The 20,494-nt window shown below is 38.7% G+C and overlaps 1 protein-coding gene across 1 annotated transcript in view; it reads left to right on the top strand.

The window, feature by feature from the left end:
* LOC136425596 (ephrin-B2-like) overlaps positions 1-18,564 on the top strand; it is a 116,664-nt gene extending 98,100 nt beyond the window's left edge. The window contains exons 2-6 of the mRNA XM_066414513.1: positions 9,289-9,403; positions 10,036-10,198; positions 10,779-10,859; positions 11,452-11,547; positions 15,682-18,564. Coding sequence (XP_066270610.1) covers positions 9,289-9,403; positions 10,036-10,198; positions 10,779-10,859; positions 11,452-11,547; positions 15,682-15,839 — 613 coding nt within the window. The 3' untranslated portion in view covers positions 15,840-18,564. The remainder of the gene's footprint in view (positions 1-9,288; positions 9,404-10,035; positions 10,199-10,778; positions 10,860-11,451; positions 11,548-15,681) is intronic.
* The last annotated feature ends 1,930 nt before the right edge of the window (positions 18,565-20,494 follow it).

Here is a 20,494-nt window from a genome sequence, read left to right as displayed (position 1 = left end):
CCGCACAATATTTGAAGGGGATGCAGTTGTAGAGACCTAATTTCTGCTGCTTGGCCCTTGTCCAAGACCGTAAAAGTAGTTTGTGCAGAGTGCATTACTTTCCAGAATAGTTACAGGCTACAAGACTTGTGCGCTTTGATACATTTGTAATGGATATGTGGGAATTGCCTACAACCAATTGTGAATTCTGTTTCATGCACGCTAGGAAATGAAGGTAGTCCCTTAAGACTGCCAGCACAAAGAGTAAACCTGCCTTCTTCTCAGTAACATTTGTTTCAAAGGAAAAGAGTAAGGTCTCTACACTGTTTTTACCTCAGTGTATGGAGGTTTTGTTTTTGATTTGTCTGTTTGTTTGTCTGTCTGTCTGTCTGTTTGTTTGCTTTTTTGCTTGCTTTTTTGTTTGTTTGCTTGTGTGTCCATTGTTATTTGAATACAGGGGAGTAGCAGGTTTCCACATGATAGGCATGTCAGAGGACACCAACAGGAAGTTAGGTCAAAGGTTCTAGGAAGGTTCCAAAATAGTTCTTCTCATTTTCTTGTCTTCAATTATATAAAATACCTGCTATATGCATAGCTGTTGTCTTATGAGAGGAAAAAATGCATTAATAGATAAAATCAGTGAGAAATTTACAATAATGGATAAAGTAAGAAATTCACAAAAATTACAAATGGTTCTTTATACACTACCAAAAATCATTTTTCTTATCTTTCTTGTTTTTCCTTCTACAAATAAAATTATTCTGTCTGTAAGTGTCAGCCAGAATGTTATTCTGTATACAAGAATCCCTGTATTAAGCAGAAACAAGAATCCCATCTAAGATTTTTTTTCTTAAGCTAACTTAAACCGAGAAAGTTCAAGAAAATGATTCTAGCAGAATCAAATTTTCTAGAAAAAATAAGTTATGGGAAGAATCTTTAAGAATAAAAATATGAGGAAACAAAAAACAAATCTTATATTAAGCCAGAGAAAGCAATTTTTTCTAATTTTTCTAGAAAATCCTTTCGGAAAACAGCATGCTAGAAATACTTTCTTGAACTTTCTTGATATAAGTTAACTTTAGACAAAAATTCTTCGTGTAAGAATTGACATAGACCAGACTTCCCAGAAGGTTTCTTGAATTATCTTGTTTTTCCTTTGTATAAGAAAATCTTTCTCAACATAAGAAAACAACAAAAATAAGAAAGAATAAGAAAAAAGATTTTTGGTAGTGTAGTATCTTCCGTTTTCTTTTGTTATTCAGTGTAAACTTTCTTGTAAAAATCTTCTGTGCTTCATAAACCTACTGGTAGGAGTTATAATATCGTAACAGCACTATAGTGCTGGTAGTATATCATGTTTAGCCCTGGTCTCTATAGTAACTTTTCACAACTCTGCGCTATTTGATGCTGTTATAAATGAGTTGGATGTATCAAATAATATGTGATGAATACACACGCTGCATTGTGCTGGACCTCTGCCAGGAGGCGTCGATATTAGAATCTGCTGCCACACAGATGCGTCGTCATGATAAGGCAGGCAATTCTGCGTAGATGATAGAAAATAGAGCTGGCTTTTCAGGAAGTTAAGTCACCTTGTAATGAAGCTGCTACCAAAATGTGTTTCCTGCTGTCCTATTAACCTCAAACCCGCTCCCTGGCCTTATAACCAATACAAACTCAATGCAAAAGGGTTAGCTTAGCCGGAAGAAGGTTAATTCTGTATAACACGATTTTGTTAAGGATTTGGCAGTCGTTTGTTATTGTGCCTTTAGGCATACAGATATATGTACTAAGAAGAATATTTGCTATCCTTATCTTCTCTAGAAAGTTGTTGCAAAATCTAAAGAACTCCATGTCTGAAGACGAATACAATACATATTACCTTTCCTAAGCTCTGACTTACTCCTTTAAGTGTGTCTTTGATTCATAGCCTGGCACCCATCTCTATCCAAACATTTGGCCCATACATCAACAATTATTTCAGATATTGAATATTTCTCAGAAGCAGTGTAACGGGAATCAAACTTTCAAAAGCCTTAGTGCGATCTCCATTAGCATGCCGTGCAACTTGGAGCCAATCAGAACTCTTACTAGCCTGAGTGCCAGCCTTTTGAGCTTCCGTACGCTACCCAAGCTCCGCTCCTTGCCGGCAGCGGAGCTTGGGTAGCGCAGCGGAGCTTGGGTAGCGTACGGAAGCTAAAAAGGCTGGCACTCAGGCTAAACTCTTACTGATATGCTTACAAATGGTTCCGGGTTACGCTCATTTTCACACTCATTCTTAGTCATTGATGAAAGATAGTGGATGCTATCTCAAATGTCTGACTCTGAATATATCCAGTTGTTTGACTATGTTTACCTTCAGGGATGGGAAACATATTGCTTTAGCAGCTTTTGCTTTGTTTCTCAACAAATAAGGTCAATGGCTGTTGCCATGGTTATTGTTAAAGTAGCAGACACCCTGTGGTGTTTGATTACATAATGTAGCAAGTGGCAGGACAGAGCTGTAGGTTTTCGTATATATGAATGTGCCTGGGTAAGAATAAAAAGAATTGTTTCTTAGGCTAGACCATGTGAAGGCAAATACTATGATGCATTTGCTTGCAAATGTTACTCTATTTTTTTTGTATTATGTGATGCCCTACCTGGTTGTCTAGCCTTCCTCAACTTATTCCAGCCAAATATTCAAATGTCAGTTGATCCTCCAACTGCTTATTCTCAAGTCAAAACTGACTTTACATTGGAAAAATACCTTTCATCAATTCATAATAAATCCTTTGTAATTAACATAACCAAATTAAGAATCAGTTCTCACTGCTAAGAAATAGAAAAAGGCTGATATCATAATATACCAGCCAACCAGAGACGATGTCCTTCATGTCAAAATAGCGTTGAAGACGAATATCATTTCCTAATGACATGCACAGCATATAACTGTAGATAGACAAAAGTTGATGGATACGATCACATGTAAATCCAGCAAACCCTTGCCAAAGGCAAACACAGACATTTTTTATCTACTCATGTCATGACCTGACACCATATCTAAGTATTTAGGCCAATACATATGTAGCGCTTTACAAAAGAGAGAATGTATTGTAACAGATAGAAACATTTGATATATCAGTGCGCCATTTATGTCCATATTCTTGTAATTATAGCTCTCAGTATAGAATAGACTAGCTTAGTATTGTATCGATTGCCTTGTTATTGTTGCCATACATTGTGCCATGTACAATTGCCGAGCAATAAAATTCATTCATATAAAAAGATTGGCAGGGAAACAATCAGAAAAGCAGCCTGGAGCTAGTCTAGAAGGGATACCAGGCTACTGAATAACCTGACATCCCCTAGAAAAGTTACAAGCCTGACACTGACTGCAACCTTTTGAGATTTATTCGATGCTCAAGACTGCTGAGTCATTGTCCCTGGTAAAAGCCTAAGAGTTACGGTAACTACTCCGGTTCCATTACAAGTGATGTATAATATCGTGGCATTATCTGGGAATTGCGTCAAACGGTTGAAGAATTGGGTCCGTCCGAATCCGCGGATGTTCCCTGGTGATAAGAGACGTTCTTTCTTGTTCGTCCCCGCGGGAAAAACGATGGATCGGAGAAATTGCGGCGCTCTTTGAGCAGTGTGTATGCGACCCGAACAATTTATTACGGCGTAGTGATCACAATGTGGACTAAGGGAATAAAACACGCATTTAGCTTCCGAGGTTTGATTTTTAAAGCATGGAATGGGACTGTCTTACCTGTGATGTTGTTCGGATTAATCCTACTTGTAACTTTTTGATGACAAGTTTTTTATATATAATCTTGCAATGTTGCCATATAACGTTGGGTAACCTAAATTCGGGATTTTTCCGATAATGGTTGACTGAAATCAATCTAGCAGAACAATAAACCATCCTTTTTTTCTATTATTCTGTCAGTATCATGTTCTATCTTTGCACTAATCATATATATGGTAGATTTTGTCTCTAGTCGTGCTGACACCATAATATTTCAACTTCAAACTACCGTCCGCCGCACGCACAATTACGGTGCTGTCGGACAGGGGGGCACATTAATTCGGGAGAGAAGATTCGTCTTGAATATCTTACCGCTAATCACATTTTATACAGCAGCTATTCGTTCTATCCTTGGCTTAAGGGGGGGTGGTATGGATATAGACGTGTCCAAGTAAAAAAAATACACGAAAAAACGGCCGTACCGCACACATCAGGCCAGTTCGGGAACAACCCGTATGTTAAGTCGGTAGAACAACACTCAAAGTCGGCCCATCGTCATCATCGGGCAACGTGTAACGTTACATTATTCATGGGACTTAGTTAGCTGGATGCCGTAGCAATGGTAATACCACTATGTCCATGTGTTCCTTGTTGTGTTAGGAGCAAACTTTGAGGAAAATATCTTCCTCAGTCCACTATCACACGCAGCATTTAGACAAAAAAGTGTTCCTCACAAACCTTTGTCGTCTGCTTGACAACAGGATTCTGGTTAACAATATGGCGGCGGAAAAATACACGTGCCGTAGGTTGTAGCAACAGAGAGGAGTTTTGATGATTGATCACACTTAGAATCCAGTTGCAGGTTAGCAAAAGAGATTGTAATAAGTTGTCTTGTAAATAATTGTGTTTAGCAGGCAGGAGATGTGACATTTGTCTTATAAACCAGCGAACAACCGTGCTGGGTGATTCTCCCACGAAGCCCCCAGGCTCTGTCAATAAGGGACGGAGAGTTTTTGACGTCGCCAACTTCTAATGCATGGTATCGAAGCTTTTCAGCCAGTGTTCTGAATACGTTAGTCTATCTGCTTTGCATTGCTGGCGTTATAACTGATTTTGCATCTAGCACATATCCCTAAATACCCCGTTTTCGAAAAATCCCGACTTTAAGTACCCCACGAATTTAGGTTACCCAACGTTACCACATAACGGGGGTTGCCCGAACTTCGGACGCGCCCTAACATCGCATGGATTTTTTACTGATCTTATTTTGCATAAGTACGCCGTGTTTGTGTCCAATGACTAAGCTGATAAGGAAGGTAAATAACCCAAGTTCATGCACATAATTGTCATTTACATTCAAAACATATGTGTACATATTCATTTCTTGTTTTGTCGAAAAGTAGTATTTTGACAATAATGATGGTAGCGCTGAGTAGAGGGTCACTGCGTAGCTAGACGGCCCGGCACCTAAATATACGACCTGTGCCAAGCAGATACATAAGTCACACAGCTATATACACATAAGAAAAATAACTTCATAAAACACTAAAAATTTGGGTCTTTAAGTGTTTGTTGAGAAGAAAACCGACCAAAGAAAAACAACGTAAACATTGCTGTCGTCTGACGACGTTGTTTTCCCGCCATTTTTTGGGGCCGCGATGTTGGCGAAACGATTCAACGCACAGTTTTGTTACGCTCTAACATGTGATTGGTACCGTCTATGAAAAGGAAACTGAATACAGAGATGGCAAAGATATTTCCCAATAAGTAGACGGAGTATTGTTGATGTCAGCGGTGTCGTTTTTTCGTAATGATTTCGTAAGTCGGGCCTCATTCAATACGTACGTCGGGCCGCGTAGTAGCCTATTTCCCGTGGAAACATGAGCTGGGATGCGCTAGATATAGCCCTTCTCACATGACGTTAGAAGTGCACACAGTCAAAATTTTCCGGTCAAAAGAAAGCTAGAATATAGCAGACTTCAAGCCTTATTTACATTTCCCTAACTTTATCACCAACTTCCGAAGAGAGCAAAATTACCAAAGCGTACGAAGTTAGGCACACTATCTGGCGTAGCACTAAATCAGAAGGTACATTCGTGAAAACGTCTCACAGCGTCTTCCGTATGTAACGCGGAGCATGAAGGGCCCATGAACATTATGAATACATTTCTTGTAAAGGTATGGTCTTAAGATGAATGTGTTCAAAATTCATTCATTAAAACATGACCATTCTCTGGCAACCAGCAATGGAGCGCCGTGAGTTCCAGCGCGTAAAAAAACGTCCGAAGGTTGGGCACCCCCCGTTATCTTCTGTAGCACTATGATATTATGTTTCTATATCAAATGAATAGCAAACTGCCTCAAGGCATAGCACATCATTTCTATATGTTTTTTTTGGGCTTAGACAGGTTTTTGTGCATAGACAAGTGTTTAAATATCCTGGATATATCTTACCCAGAGGATTTAGGTGAAGTAGTGTTTGTAGTGGAAAAGTACAACATTCTAAAAATACTTGAATGTGTGGGACAAAGATTGAGCTGTTTTTCATCAATTCTCCCACGTTCAGGCATTTGTGATGTATAGATTTTTATAGCATGCTTTGTCATGTCATTTAGCATTCTCCCTACTAAGATAGAGTATTCTAAATTTGCATTCTTAAACTTTTATTTTAAGTCTTTGGTATCAATTTGTGTTAGGGGATCTAACTCACGAGAATGCAAGGCGAATGCCAATAAAAGTGCTCACATTTTGCAACACTCTTCTACATTCGTAGTAGTCTGTTAACCAATTCCTATCAGGAGTTCCCGGTATCTCTACGGTGCTGGGAGTGATGCCGCCCGCACATGGAGATGGGGGTGGTTTTACGGGCTTGGCTTAAAGGCACCTAAGCAATATTAGGGCACTGAAAGTCACATATTCAAAATCATTTTTTTCTGATTTCTATCCAAAGTAAGTTTAGATAACACTATCCCATCGCATATCAACCATCATGGAGCAAAAATGTGATGTCGTTGTGTGATGGGAACTCATTGAAAATCTGAGCACTTGGAGGCCAGCCATCATTTCAAATCTTCCGAATATGCACGATTCTGACCGATAAGTCCCGAACGCTTCCGAAGAAATTATCACGTGATCATGGCTCAATGTGCTTGGGCATTGTGACGTCACGCAGCCGGAAGTTACCGAAAATTGTCGACAGAAAACGGTTACGGCTGGATTCTGGGCTGATTTTTGGGGGGACCCAATAAATAAAATACTCCTTTTGTGGCTTGCTTCTGTGCTATTTTTAAACGCCCACAGTATGAAATGATGATGCAGATGTGCTAATATAGGGAAGTAAATGTAAATTTCAACCTCACCAAACAGAATTGCCTTCCCCAGAATATTTCAAGTTTTACCCCCTGAAATCGCTTAGGGCACCTTTAAAGAGGGAGGTTCCATTACAAAACCACCCAATAAATTCCGCTAGTGTAAACTGTCTGGGCCCAGTCTACCCCTGACTGGCATGCCTTGCACATGGGTGACAGGGCTAGGCTAAGATCTATAAGACACAGTAGAGTACCAAGTAGTTACTCTTTAGTACACTTTAGAATGCAGAAACAATAGACAAAAGTTTTAGTTTTTCACATAAAAATGAAATAAGTCTGCTTCCTCGAAACAGGCAGAATATTAAAAGTAAAGCCCGGCCTTGTAGGGAAACATTGTCTGCATGATGGTGACTGTAGCAGTACTTCTGGTCTTGAAGATTGATGACAGCAGTTCTTATATGAGAACAAGACACCAACTAGCTTTTATCAATGATAACAGTCGATGATAAGTTGGTGGCAGCTTAAGAGACAAGCTGACAAAAACAGGCCAATGTTAAAGACGACCTGGCCTGGTAGAACACCCCTAAGTTGACCCATAGAGAATGCTGACCAGGTTACATTCATAGATATTCAGCTCGGCAACTCTGTTGACACAACCTTACTTACAGTTTGTCAGGAAACTGTCAATCACTCCCCTGTTGCTTAGCAACCAGGAATTCAAAACAGCAAACCCTCAGACAATGGCACTCCAGTCAGGTCAATACAACCCAGTTTCTGAAGTATGGACTCCTTTGTATCAAACTCCTGACAGTATCTTTTAATCAACATTTATTCTGAGGAAAAATTGTTGGTCTGTTTGATAATTCTAGCAAGCTTTTGTCTTATTCTGCGATAACTTTTTAAAGTATGCTTAGTACATAATGCCTTCTTTGATGTATTGATGAAAAATATAACAATATTTCTGATATTGCTCTACCAGATCTGTCCTTAGTCACTGACGAAAGATAGTGGATTCTATCTGAAACGTCTGACTGTTTCAAAATCTTATCCAGTTGCTTGAGTAATTATTTTTGGCGTATCTTATTACCTGGATGTCTAACCTTCATCAACGTATTGTTTGAGGAAGTTTGTCAGAATTATAATGTTTATATTGAAGAGAAAAATGCTCAAACTCAGTCACTACTGTAGTTTGTTACAACTTCTAACTGCCTTCTTCCCGCTAGAGAGGATTTTCCCCTTTTGTTGTACGTTTCCAATGTTGTAAAGATTTGACATTTGCTCAGAAGTAGTTGCTATTGATTTAAAGTGAGACATGGCTTCAAGGTCGTGGCAAGGTCACACCTGACCAAACCACCGCACTATTTCCGTCGTTACGGTTAGGTCGCGAAACAAAGACGTATACGTGGTAGCTTTGAGGAATGGCGTCCTGGCAGCAGACACCCAAATTGTGAAAAATAACGGTTTGATTTTGTGCCACGTTGATTCATTGTACTTTGAATCGTGTCGCTAAATTAAGTCAAAGTGCCAGTGGACTGTTATAACAGCTGTGTAGACTGATTGGTACATGTACCGTCACTCAATACTGTTTAGTCGGAGAGCTTCAGGAGGACCTGAAAGGGTTTTGTAGGATGCAAGATTTGGTGAATATTTCCTCTCGTATTCACTTTAACCCTCCAACGGTCAAGGCTGATTTGAATTGGCTTTTATGATGTTCAGCCCATGACACTTTTATAATAAATGTTCTGCTTAGTGCTAATTTTACTGTTAAAATGAATAATTTCACGATTGAAAGAATCATGCAAAGAAGGAGTAGCTATTGAACTTTTTTATGCTATGGGGAAAAATAAAAGAACTGTATTCAAATATAGAGCAATGCTTTCTAGCATATGATGGCACATTGTACTTGTAACATAAGAATATCTAAAGTTAAAAGTTAAAGTCCTCCTGCACCATTTGGTGGAGCCTATGGCGGTGCCCATCTCCGATTCGCAGCCCTTGGGCCACACAACTTTGTGCAAGTCTATACAGCAGGGGGCTGGTCCGCTGGTAGTGATTGGTATTTACCTTCCATACTCTTTTCCAAATGCTGAGTGCTAAGCAGAGAAAGCAGTATGTACCATTTTTTAAGTCCTTAGTATGACCCGGCCGGGGTTCAAACTCACAACCTACCATGTGCAAGGTGAACACTCTACCCATTAGGCCACTGCTAACTTTGATTTTTTCCTTGTTGCAGAAGTTGACCAGTAGTTTTTGTTTACCTGTATACAGATTGTCAGGATGGGGCTACTCCATTACAGTAGAGCTGGACGATAAAGTGGACATCGTGTGTCCGAGGGTCTTCAACAGGAGCAGACAGGACCCACAATACAACACGCTGTACCAGGTAAACTACATGTACAGGGTATACTACTTTACAAAGACCCTCTAGTAATAAAAAAAAGGTAAAGCAGGCATCCTCAATTGAGGTGAAGCATGATGCTTTTTCAAGTAGCTAGTAGTAGTGCAATGCGGCTTCGATTAATAAAGCAGAATAATACATTATCAAAGAAAACTGAGGTGGTACGGCCACGTGTCCCGATCATCGGAACTAGCCAAAACTATCATGCAAGGAACTGTCCAGAGAAGAAGAAAGAGGGGTACGTAATGGAAAAGATGGGAGGATGATATCAGAGAATGGACAGGCATGGCACCAAGTGAAACACTAAGTTAATGACAAAAAACAGAAAATGTTGTGTTTCTGGTCACGGTCCTGAAAAAATTAGGGTCAGCAGGTAGGGATACTCTTCTCAGATGTCAAATCAAAAATTTTATGTCCCTTGCTGAAAGCAAGGTTAGGGTCAGAAGGTCATTGCTAGGAGGTTACGTCTACTGCAATACTTACTTAGATGTGATGTTAGATGTTGTTGTTGTTTTGTTGTTGTTTATAGGTACAGGAGGTTAAGGTTACGTCCACTGTGATACCTCCCAGGGGAAGTTGTCACTGAGATGTGATGTGAATGTTGTTGTTGTTTACAGGTACAGGAGGAAGGTTACGTCCACTGTGATGCCTCCCAGGGGAAGATGTTACTGAGATGTGACAAGCCGTTCCAGGACAACAGGTTCACTATGCTGTTCCAGGAATTCAGCCCCTCCCCCTTCGGCCTGGAGTTCAAGCCAGGAAGGGACTACTTCTACATATGTAAGGACATTCAATTAAGGGCAGTTTGAACAATTATTAGGTAGAGTAGAGTTTGCAATCTCTACAAGGTAAAGATGCTGTCCATAAATATGTCCGATTTAATTTGTAAATTTACAGATTTGCCCTAAAAGACAGTCAGAGCTTTTCAACTTTGATTCATGTCACTTTAGATCAATGGATTGACTTGATAGTTAGGATTTATAGACAGAAGACCACCGTTACTTTTAAGAGCCCTTAAAAATAATAACTGAAACACCACACCTGCTGTCCTGATTAAATCACAGTTGTATTGTCAACTTTGTGAAGGCGTGAACACTGTTTTCCTAGGTTTTATTGATACAGGAAAAAGTACTTTCATACGTTCAACAAAATAGAAATGCAATATAAATCGTACACACTAGATAATAAAGGCTAACATGTGAGTTAATCCATAAATATTTCAGTTATGATCATGCAGGCTAATGATGGGTTTAAATATCATTTCTGATGACATTTAATAGCTATCTTTTCTGTGTTTACCTATCTTTGCATTTTGTATATATCATCATCAGACACCTTATATGTATTTTCTTCTGCTCAGCAACCTCTACATCTGAGCTCGGAGGTCTGGACAACAAAGTGGGAGGGAACTGCCGCAACGGCATGAGACTCAAGATTACAGGTACACGTCTTCAAGATGTAGTCTTATGTTACTTAGAAGCCGGGCTGTCTCCAGCTTTAAATTTTTTCCTGTCCCACTCATTTTTTGAGATCACTAATGTTGTTGATTTCTGTCATCTCTGTTTCATATCATGAAGTTCAGGTTTTGGGTGATATGTTTTTCCGTCCCAACAAGCGAATCTGTCAGCTCTAGCTCTGAGTTCAATTCTAATTTCAAGTTGTCGAGAAGTTATAGATATTCGCTTATGAGCAAAATGTTAACACTAGTACTCATGTTTTACATAATGTAATACCATTTTAATTCAGACTCTATCATCTAGAGTCTACGAACGTGTTATGTCTCATAAAGAATCTTTTTCAAAAGATTTTAAAGGATTTCAAGTTTCCGTCTTGGGACAGAGGGACAGGTCCTTGAGACAGCTCTACTTGGAACACCTCATTTAATTCTTTAGTCCTACGATTAAGATTAGCTTATATCATGAAAATTGTGAAGTATTTTGGTACAAAAATTGGCTTTGAAGTTGAAGATAGGTACAACTGTGGAGGTTCAAATATAGCACCTTGTGATTCTTTTGTTGTTGTTTTCTTTACAGTTAATCAACAAACAAACATCATTCCTCCAGTGGAGAACACGTCAGAGTCCAGTCATTATGTGGTGGACCTCACACCGAACTCCATACCGAGAGAAGGTAAGGAAGAATTGAGGAACCATACTGTCATTTGCATTCTATTGTTTACGAACGTGCGCGATGACATAAATAGTTTGTTAGCAAAATCCCCCCTATGATAAAACCAGTACATTTTAGAATGTAGCATAGCATTGGATGTAGCACTTAATATCATTGTATTTATCATTATTATATGTGTTGCTTGTACTTGTAATTAGCCCTCAGGTATGTACTTGCAATAAACGTTGATTCATTAAAAATGAAGCGGTCACAAAGTCAAGTTCAACCACCAGTACTTTATACATTGTAGCTTGTACAAACAACCACGTTGCATCAAGTGGACCACAAAAAGACAAAACTCATTAGAGGAGTGGACCCGGCATTTATACATGCTTTTCCTACCATGCTCTTGGCAAGGAATGGCAGTTCTAAACTGCAATTCTAAGCAATTTGTTTTTTCCAATTTTTGGCATACATTTGCTTATTTTGTAGCTTTTTTGTATGATTTACAGTATAGTCAAAATCTTTTTTTTTTAAATTGTCCAAAATTTATGCACGTCTGCATGTCATCCATACAATCAAATCAACATGGCCTTATAAAGAGTATGGCTAGTACATACGACAACATAGCATCCAGTGGACCACAGAAAAGACAAATCTCATTAGACGAATGGACCTGGCTTTGATACTCGTTTTCCTACCATGCTCTTGGCACGGAATGGCAGTCCTAACAGCAATTCTAAGCAATTTATTTTTTTCCAATTTATGGCATATATTTGCTAATTTTGCAGTTTCTTTGTACGATTTACAGTATAGTAAAAAAATATTTTGGGAAAATTGAAAAAAATAGCATGGCCTTAGTAAAGCAGTCACAAATTCAAGTTCAAACACCGATACTTTACCGCTACTACAAACGACCACATAGCATCAAGTGGACCACAGAAAAGACAAAACTCATTAGAAGAGTGGGCCCGGCTTTGATACATGTACATGGTTTTCCTACCATGCTCTTGGCATGGAATGGCAGGCCTAACAGCAATTCTAAGCAATAATTTTTTTTTTCCAATTTATGGCATATATTTGCTTACTTTGCAGCTTCTTTGTATGATTTGCAGTATGGTCAAACTTCTTTTTTTTCAATTGACAAAAATTAATGCACATCTGGATGTCATCCATACAATCGAATCAACATGGCCTAAGTAAAGCAGTCACAAATTCAAGTTCAAACACCGATACTTTATGGCTAGTACAAATGACAACATAGCATCCAGAAAGACAAAACTCATTAGACGAGTGGACTTGGCTTTGATAAATGGTTTTACTATCATGCTCTTGGCACGGAATGGCAGGCCTAACAGCAATTCTAAGCAATATATTTTTTCCAATTTATGGCATATATTTGCTTACTTTGCAGCTTCTTTGTAGGATTAACAGTATGGTCAAAAACTTCTTTTTTTTAAATTGACAAAAATTTATGCACGTCTGGATGTCATCCATACAATCAAATCAACATGGCCTATTAGTAAGTAAAGCAGTCACAAATTCAAGTTCAAACACCGATACTGTATGGCTAGTACAAACGACAACATAGTGCCCAGGAAGACAAAACTCATTAGACAAATGGACCTGGCTTTGATAAATGGTTTTCCTACCATGCTCTTGGCACAGAATGGCAGTCCTAACTGCAATTCTAAGTAAGAATAAATCCAGTTAGCCTGGCTTGGGGCTACATTTTTGTCAACGTTCCGTCAGTGATGTACAGTCGCTAGCGTTTCATTTGACAAAAGCTGCAATCCTCGTGACTTCCACTTTGAACTTCCTGCAAATTAACCAAAGATACATCGTCCAATTCCGCTTGCGGGGCCGTGAGTTGTCGACGGCCTACCGTAGTGTTCATTACACCGCGGTTTTGTCAAAGTGAAGAGTATTGGAGCTCGCTGTTGGACCATACGTCTTGTCTAGTCCCGGACCACATCAAAGTGAAGTTGACCCGTCCACAAAACCCAGCTAGAAGACTCCGTACAATGACAGATGATGGACAAGGCTTTCCTCACACCATTAGCGTAAGGAAAGCTAGCGGGTCATTACCTTCCGTCAGAGAAGCCAAGAATAGTTTGTTATTTAATTGGATAGATTTTCTCAAGGCTCTTTCAGGCTGTAAATAAAAGAAAGACTCAGTTACTGAAGTTTTACTTTATGAAAAACCTGAGATCAAGGTGGTTTAACCTCCTTGCGGAGATTAAGTAAGAAAGAGGTATCAATTGAAGGAAAAGAAAATTCAAGCCACAAGTGGTAAGCCAAATAGCAGTTACTCAAGCAACTGGATATGATTTTAGAAACCGGTTACTTGAATATTAACTGCTATTTGGCTTATCTTAATACCTAGATGTCTAACCTTCATCGAAGCAATTGGTAAGTTTTCAATGGCCACCATTAATCTTGCTTTATACATGAATACCATCTGGTATAAAAACATTTTTAAAAACTCCCTTTCCCATAAATGTCTTATAAGGCAACCAAAGCAATATCAGGGCCCAAAAAATGGAAATTAAAAAAAAAATTCTGAAATCTTTATGGTAGTGACATTTACTAACATTGTTTAGCACATTTTCGTAATAACTTCATATTTTGAGCATTTTAGAACTGTACGAAATCGTGCTGGACAATGATCCCCTTAGTTCCTCGAGCCTACAAAAACTCCGGCCACGATTTTCTCACATCACAATGACGTCATATTTTTGCATAATGGACGTTGCTATGCATTGTAACCATGTATAGAAATTACTAAATAAATTGACTTTCAAAATCTGATTTTCTGGCCCTTATATTGCTTGGGTTACCTTTAAAGCAGTATTCAGCAAGCCCTATCCTGACAGAAGACTATAGTTAGGCACTGGAAGCTGACGCGTCAAAGCCTCATAATCCACGAATCTATCTTGTCAGTCTAAACCCTCAGGTAGTCCCACCAGTCAATGATAAGGTCGTCTCCCCTCCGTATGGACAGTAGTCAGATCCATCAGTGACATCTTCCCTGAAAGATAACAAAGATGAGCTACAGAGGCGATCTTAAAGATGCAATAGGGTTCGATAACAAGGACTTGAAGGAGTTCAGGATGGCATATGGAAACTTATTTTTCCCCAGTGGGCAGGAACTCTTGATAAATCTTTTAGGACAGGGATGAAGGACAGACAGGCTTATAGCTAGTATTTATAGAAAGGGCATCTCAAAATTTGGGGAAGGGGGACCAGGCTCTTAGAGTCCCCCAATGGGCTCTTTGAATTAAGAATTACCTGGTAGCTTTGCATGTCAATCAATTTACATGCTGTTCCAGTGTCTGGTATGAGGAAAAAACAACTGTCGCAATGTGTATGGGGGGAACACATGTACATGTGTATGTAATTACTAGGGAAAAAAGGAAACTCTGGGCGTCCTCTGGGCAAAAAATGGTTGGCTAAGTTCGTTGTTTTCTTAGTGAAGGGCGTCCAGAAGACACCCTGACGTCCTGCTAGCTAATAGCCATGAAGTCAGTAACTTGGATAGGAGAGGGACAAATTATTGAGGGAAGGATGTACAGAATTTGATAGTTTTGTTTGGTGTATTTCTAGAATTGCATGGAAAATGTGTCTTGATATTTTTCACATTTTCACATACATGTAACCTTCTCCCTGCTGGCTGACTCTTTAACCAATAGGGCATTGGGTGCCAAATGGCTACTTCCAAGTGCTTAAGGTTAAAATAGTTGATGAAAACTTCAAGAAGTAAATATTCATGCTGGAAGGCAAGTAACAGAATAAACACACTGAATGAATATAGTGTGGGGCATGTGTCTACTCCAATTTAAAATATCTAAATCTAAACTTGTTGATTTATAGCCTTCTTTTCTGGAAACAGTAAATACACTTTTTCTGTAATATGTGGGTTATGAGATGGTAATATGAGTGTTGATATGAGAGTTTTCTTACATTTACACAATGTATATTGATGAAATAGCATTACCATTTGCGTGTATGATTAAACACTCCCATTTCATAACTTCCATCTAAACAATACATTGAAAGAATGCAAAGTCTAAAACAAACCAAAAAATGTCACCCTGACCTCCCTATGGATGCATTGGTACAGTCTGACACACCATACCTCTCTATGTATTCCAGACACACCCGATCCTGGTGGAGGGGGAAGCAGCACGCAGGCCAACAATCCCGACAACGAGCTTCTGCGTCCGCCCGACGCCAACGCTGGAACGAGGTTAAGACTAGACCTGACCGCGGCGGCCATTTTCACCAGCGTTCGACTTATTTTGTGCTTATAGTCAAGTTCAAAGATGTGAATAGTTTATTCCGACAATGAATTCAAGCTTCTAAAAACGTCCTCAAAGGACAACTGAAATGGTTTTGTATGTAGAAAGTTGTTCAAGCTATGATTATAAGAAGCGTTAAGCTCTTCATGTGGTGTCTTATGAAAAATATCTTTTCTGCACTTTTGGAAAGAAAGTATAAAAAAACTGGCAGTGAACTTAGCATAGGTGAAAAATGTGCCAATTTGTTGTATATTGAGAAAAAAACTGTAAAACTCTTTTTAATCACTTAATCTTGTCCTACTAATGTATCAGTCACAGGAGCTTTCAAGCATATATCATATTTGGAAGTGTTGTGGCCTTGGGCATGTTGAGATTGTGTGACAGCTAAAGCTGTTTCAACACCATGGACAGCACAGCTGTTTCAGTTCCATAGACAGCTGTAGCTGTTTCAATGCCATGGGCAGCTTACGCTGTACCATGGAGAGCAGCAACAGCTGTTTCAGCACCATGGATAGCAACAGCTGTAACAATACCATGGACAGCTCTAATAGCTGTTTCAGTATCATGGATAGCTTAAGCTGTGTTAGCACCATGGACAGCAACAGCTGTTTCAGGATCATAGACATCTATAGTAGGTTCAGTACAATGGGCAGCTCTATTAGCTATTTCAACATAATTGACAGCTACAGCTATTTTAGTACAATGGCCAGCTATGACTGTTTCAGTACCATGGATAGCTGTAATAGCTATTTCAGTACCATGGACAGCTGTAATAGCTGTTTCAGTACCACGGACAGCTACAGCTGTTTCAATACCATGAACTCTCAGTACCACGGACAGCTCTAACTGTTTTTTCAGTACTGTGGACAGCTCTAATAGTTTTTCAGTACCATGGACAGCTACAACTGTTTCAGTACCATAGGAAGCTCCTACATTGGGGAGTAACACATCACATCTTTGCCAATAGGTTGTTCTAGAGAACAGCCAAGCTTGCAATGCTGTTCACAACAATATGAGAGTCTTTGGACAGCAGCCTGTGTTTTAGCTCCTGTGACAGCTCTCTGACAGCTCTTGTATATAAATACTAAGAGGAAAAATCTTGCACCAACTTATGTAACCAACTATGCCATCTCCTTGTTTTGAGAGGTCGAAAATATGGCAGAATTAAAGGAAAACACATCTTGCAAAAAGCATGTAGATTTAAGTACGAGGGCACTGAATGATGAATGTAAACATTTGTGTCATAATGAAATTTGAATTTTATCCACAAGAAGTTTTAGATTAACTTTTTAATTGTTTGATGATTTAATCATCTTCATTTCTCTAATATGGCAAACTTAATACTGAAAATGATAAACATCTTATTTTGAAGATTCAAAATCCAAATGGTGGAAACTTAAGGCATTTATGCATCAGGTATTATGCAATATTCTGATTGGTTGCCAAGTGGGCTATATTCTCAATAATACCTGGTGTTTATAACTCCAAAAGGCAAAGTTGAGGTTATAGTTTTCCTTCATCTCTTGAACATCAGAGTGACAAATTATCAGCTTCATTCCCTATTGGGTGGCTGATTCTCGATGAATTTTTATAATAATTGGAATTGTAAATTATCTGTAGTCTGCGAAAAACTATATAATATTCCCCTTGATTTGGGTGATATAGATGTCAATAATTGTGCCTCAAAGCAGTGGCAAGATGTGTGTATCTGGAAAAACGTTGTACAGTTTTTTGATGTTGTTTGTTCCCACGATTCTGTTGGCATTGTTGTAGTAACTGTGTACAGGACACTATGCTATACAAATGCACCTAACCAATATTGATATACAGTGGGGAGGGGGGTGAAGTAACCTTGAACAGCATTTAACCTTGAAATAACCTTCATGAAGAACTTGTCCGAAACAAGTTTGTTAGACAGGAAACAAGGAAGAGCCTCTTTTGAACTAAGGCTTCTCAAATCTCAGTTGGCAGTTCGTAATTAGGAAAATGCAAAAGGAGTGAGTGTAACCTTGGGGCGACCTTGAAGTCAATGACATTCCTAATAACTCTCAACACTAATTACTCACTAATTACTTTGTACAGTCCTTACCGAGGAGGGGACTGGTTACGTGTTAATGTACATCTACAGTAGTGGAAAGACTGAAAGAAAATTAGGACTTCGCTTCTTCTATGTAGATCATTTGTAGGTTATGCCATGCAGGTTTTCAATATGTAGTTTCTGTAATATACAAATGTAGGGGTGGGGAGGGGGGCTCTTTTGTGTTTGTGTGACAAAGAGGGGGGGCTATACTGATAAAGCCCTAGTCACACATTCAGGGCCTTTTAATGAGCAGGACTTTGCTCTTGACCTCCCCCTAACCAAAGTTGGCACTGGGTTGGGAGTAGCCTGGAATCCATCCGATTCTAGCTGCAGTTCGCATCTCTGATCGCATCGAAGCAGATTATAACCTCCTCCGACTTTGGTTATTCAAAACTCGTAGTCGGCTGGTACAGATGACTTTTAAAGACTAGTAGGCAACCTTGCCATCCAACTCCCAACCACAGATGACCTTGCTCACGACTAACTCCCAACCATGGTCTGGAGAAGGTCGGAAGGCCATAGTCGACTACATGTATGTGTCCTATGATGACAAAAATTTAGACAAACCCTGAATTTGTCAAAGCATAAGAATTATGATTATAAATGTTCAGAGTCTTTGCAATAACTGTAATGTTTATAACTTTGAAAAAAAAGTTATTAGGGGTTATAATATATTTTGACAATTGGACTGCAGCGAACGAATGTCATTAAAAGAGCCAATAGATTTGGTAATAACAGTGAACAAGTTAATATGTTAAGCTGTCAAGTTAATGGGTTAAGCTGTATGTTAATCAACTTGTTTTCCTTAACTTATCACTGGCAACATTATATGTGCCATATCCACACTAGAAAATAGAGTACTCTAATATTGTTGTAGTGGCGTTTATTTTATGCTATTTGGAATAGAAACTGAAGTGATATTTTGCTATTTACATCAATGTAGTAAGTTTAAATGGATTTAGAAGCAGATTTTGCCATGTCACTGTGTATATTAATTATGTAGGATGTAAGACATTTCAATAGTTTGCTATATTTGTAACTAAACTTGTTGGACATACATGAATTGTTTTGTAGTATGACGTAGTACATCATTGTGTTGTGCGGTAGTTTCATAATATACCACAAACATTTTTTCATTGGTTTTTGGACTTGAAAAAACAACACTAGCTGATTCAATGTTTGCAAAGTTGTAGACAAATATCAATTTTTTGTATGTTTGTTGAAAATCTAAAACATGCTAAATTTGTTTGAAGAGATGAAAATCTTTCTGACCACTATTCTACAAAATTTGTAGATTGTGTACCAAATATTGATTTTTCATTTTTTTATGACATTTGTAATTTTAGGAATAGAAATTGCAGCCTCTTAAGAAGATATTGTGAACTATGTAATGTGTGAAAAGGAGTATCAGTGAAATTATACTTAAAGCTATTTTTGAAGTTAAAATTGTTGAATATTAATATTGAAGCTTGTGGATGACTTTGTAAAAATCATTGGCGACAGAATTTTGGTTATTCTGGTATATAAAACTCTTTAGAAGTATGAAACAAATTTGATTGTTATGAAACAAAATTCAACGCTCAAACATCGAAATATGTCCACAATGTATAACAGAACCCAAGAAGACATGTGCAGAGGTTCGTTTTTTTGTCACCCCCATCTTGTAAATGGACTAACCCTGTAGCTGTGAGAATTTCTGACTGATTTTTGCGCAGTTGTTTTCCATAATAACTGGTGTGTTTGTTTACTTGTGTTGTCACGGGTGATGTAAATATGCGGCAAAAATGGATGCCAATATTCAGTGTTAATTGTTATTTGAGACAAAAACATTAAAATATTGAATCACCAATGCTCAGTGTCCCTAGTCTTTATTGCGTTATGTAGAGACTAATTTTTTTAAAGACAATTAAGGTTTTCAACGCTAACTTTCCTTAAGAGAGCTACTGATCTTCAAGGCAAAGGAACCGAAATAAGTTAGGTTGATATGTACGAGGTATGCATGGACCGGGCAAAGCTCAGCTGTTATGTAGCTTGAAAATCAGTAGTTTCTCTATCTAGAAACTTTGTATCTCAAAAAACCTTGGACTTGCGTAGTTCCATGGGTCCCCATTTATAAAAACCGTAAAATATGCAAAACGTTAGGTTGTAAGTCGGGGAACACTTTTCCAAATAGGTCCAGATACCTTCACATACATTTAGGATGGCTTTTAAGACTTCCAAAAACACCAGTTGCAGAAAAGGGATTAATTCGTGGTCGCCGCGTGAGAAGCTCGTGTAACACTGGCCAAGCGCAGAAGCGCCTCCTACATTCGTGTACACATCTCTTTTGTACGAAATGAGTAGGTTTAAGATATATGTTGACATCATCCGCATTCCTCTGACAGCTTTGGCCTTTTAAGCAACTGTTCATCCGCTTACTACGATAATAATGAACATCTTGACACGAACGTGCAAAATGATATAGGGAAGGATATACCTGCTAGCCTGGGTGCCATCCTATTTCTACCGGGGGCTCCTACACTCGATATTATTTTAGGGTAGCGAGTGTAGGAGCCCCGGTAGAAATAGGATGGCACCCAGGCTATCT

The sequence above is a fragment of the Branchiostoma lanceolatum genome, chromosome 19 (genome assembly GCF_035083965.1).
Source record: "Branchiostoma lanceolatum isolate klBraLanc5 chromosome 19, klBraLanc5.hap2, whole genome shotgun sequence".
Classification (NCBI taxonomy): Eukaryota; Metazoa; Chordata; class Leptocardii; order Amphioxiformes; family Branchiostomatidae; genus Branchiostoma; species Branchiostoma lanceolatum.
The sequence above is the reverse complement of the archived record's forward strand: the minus strand, read 5'-3'. Positions and strand labels throughout refer to the sequence as shown.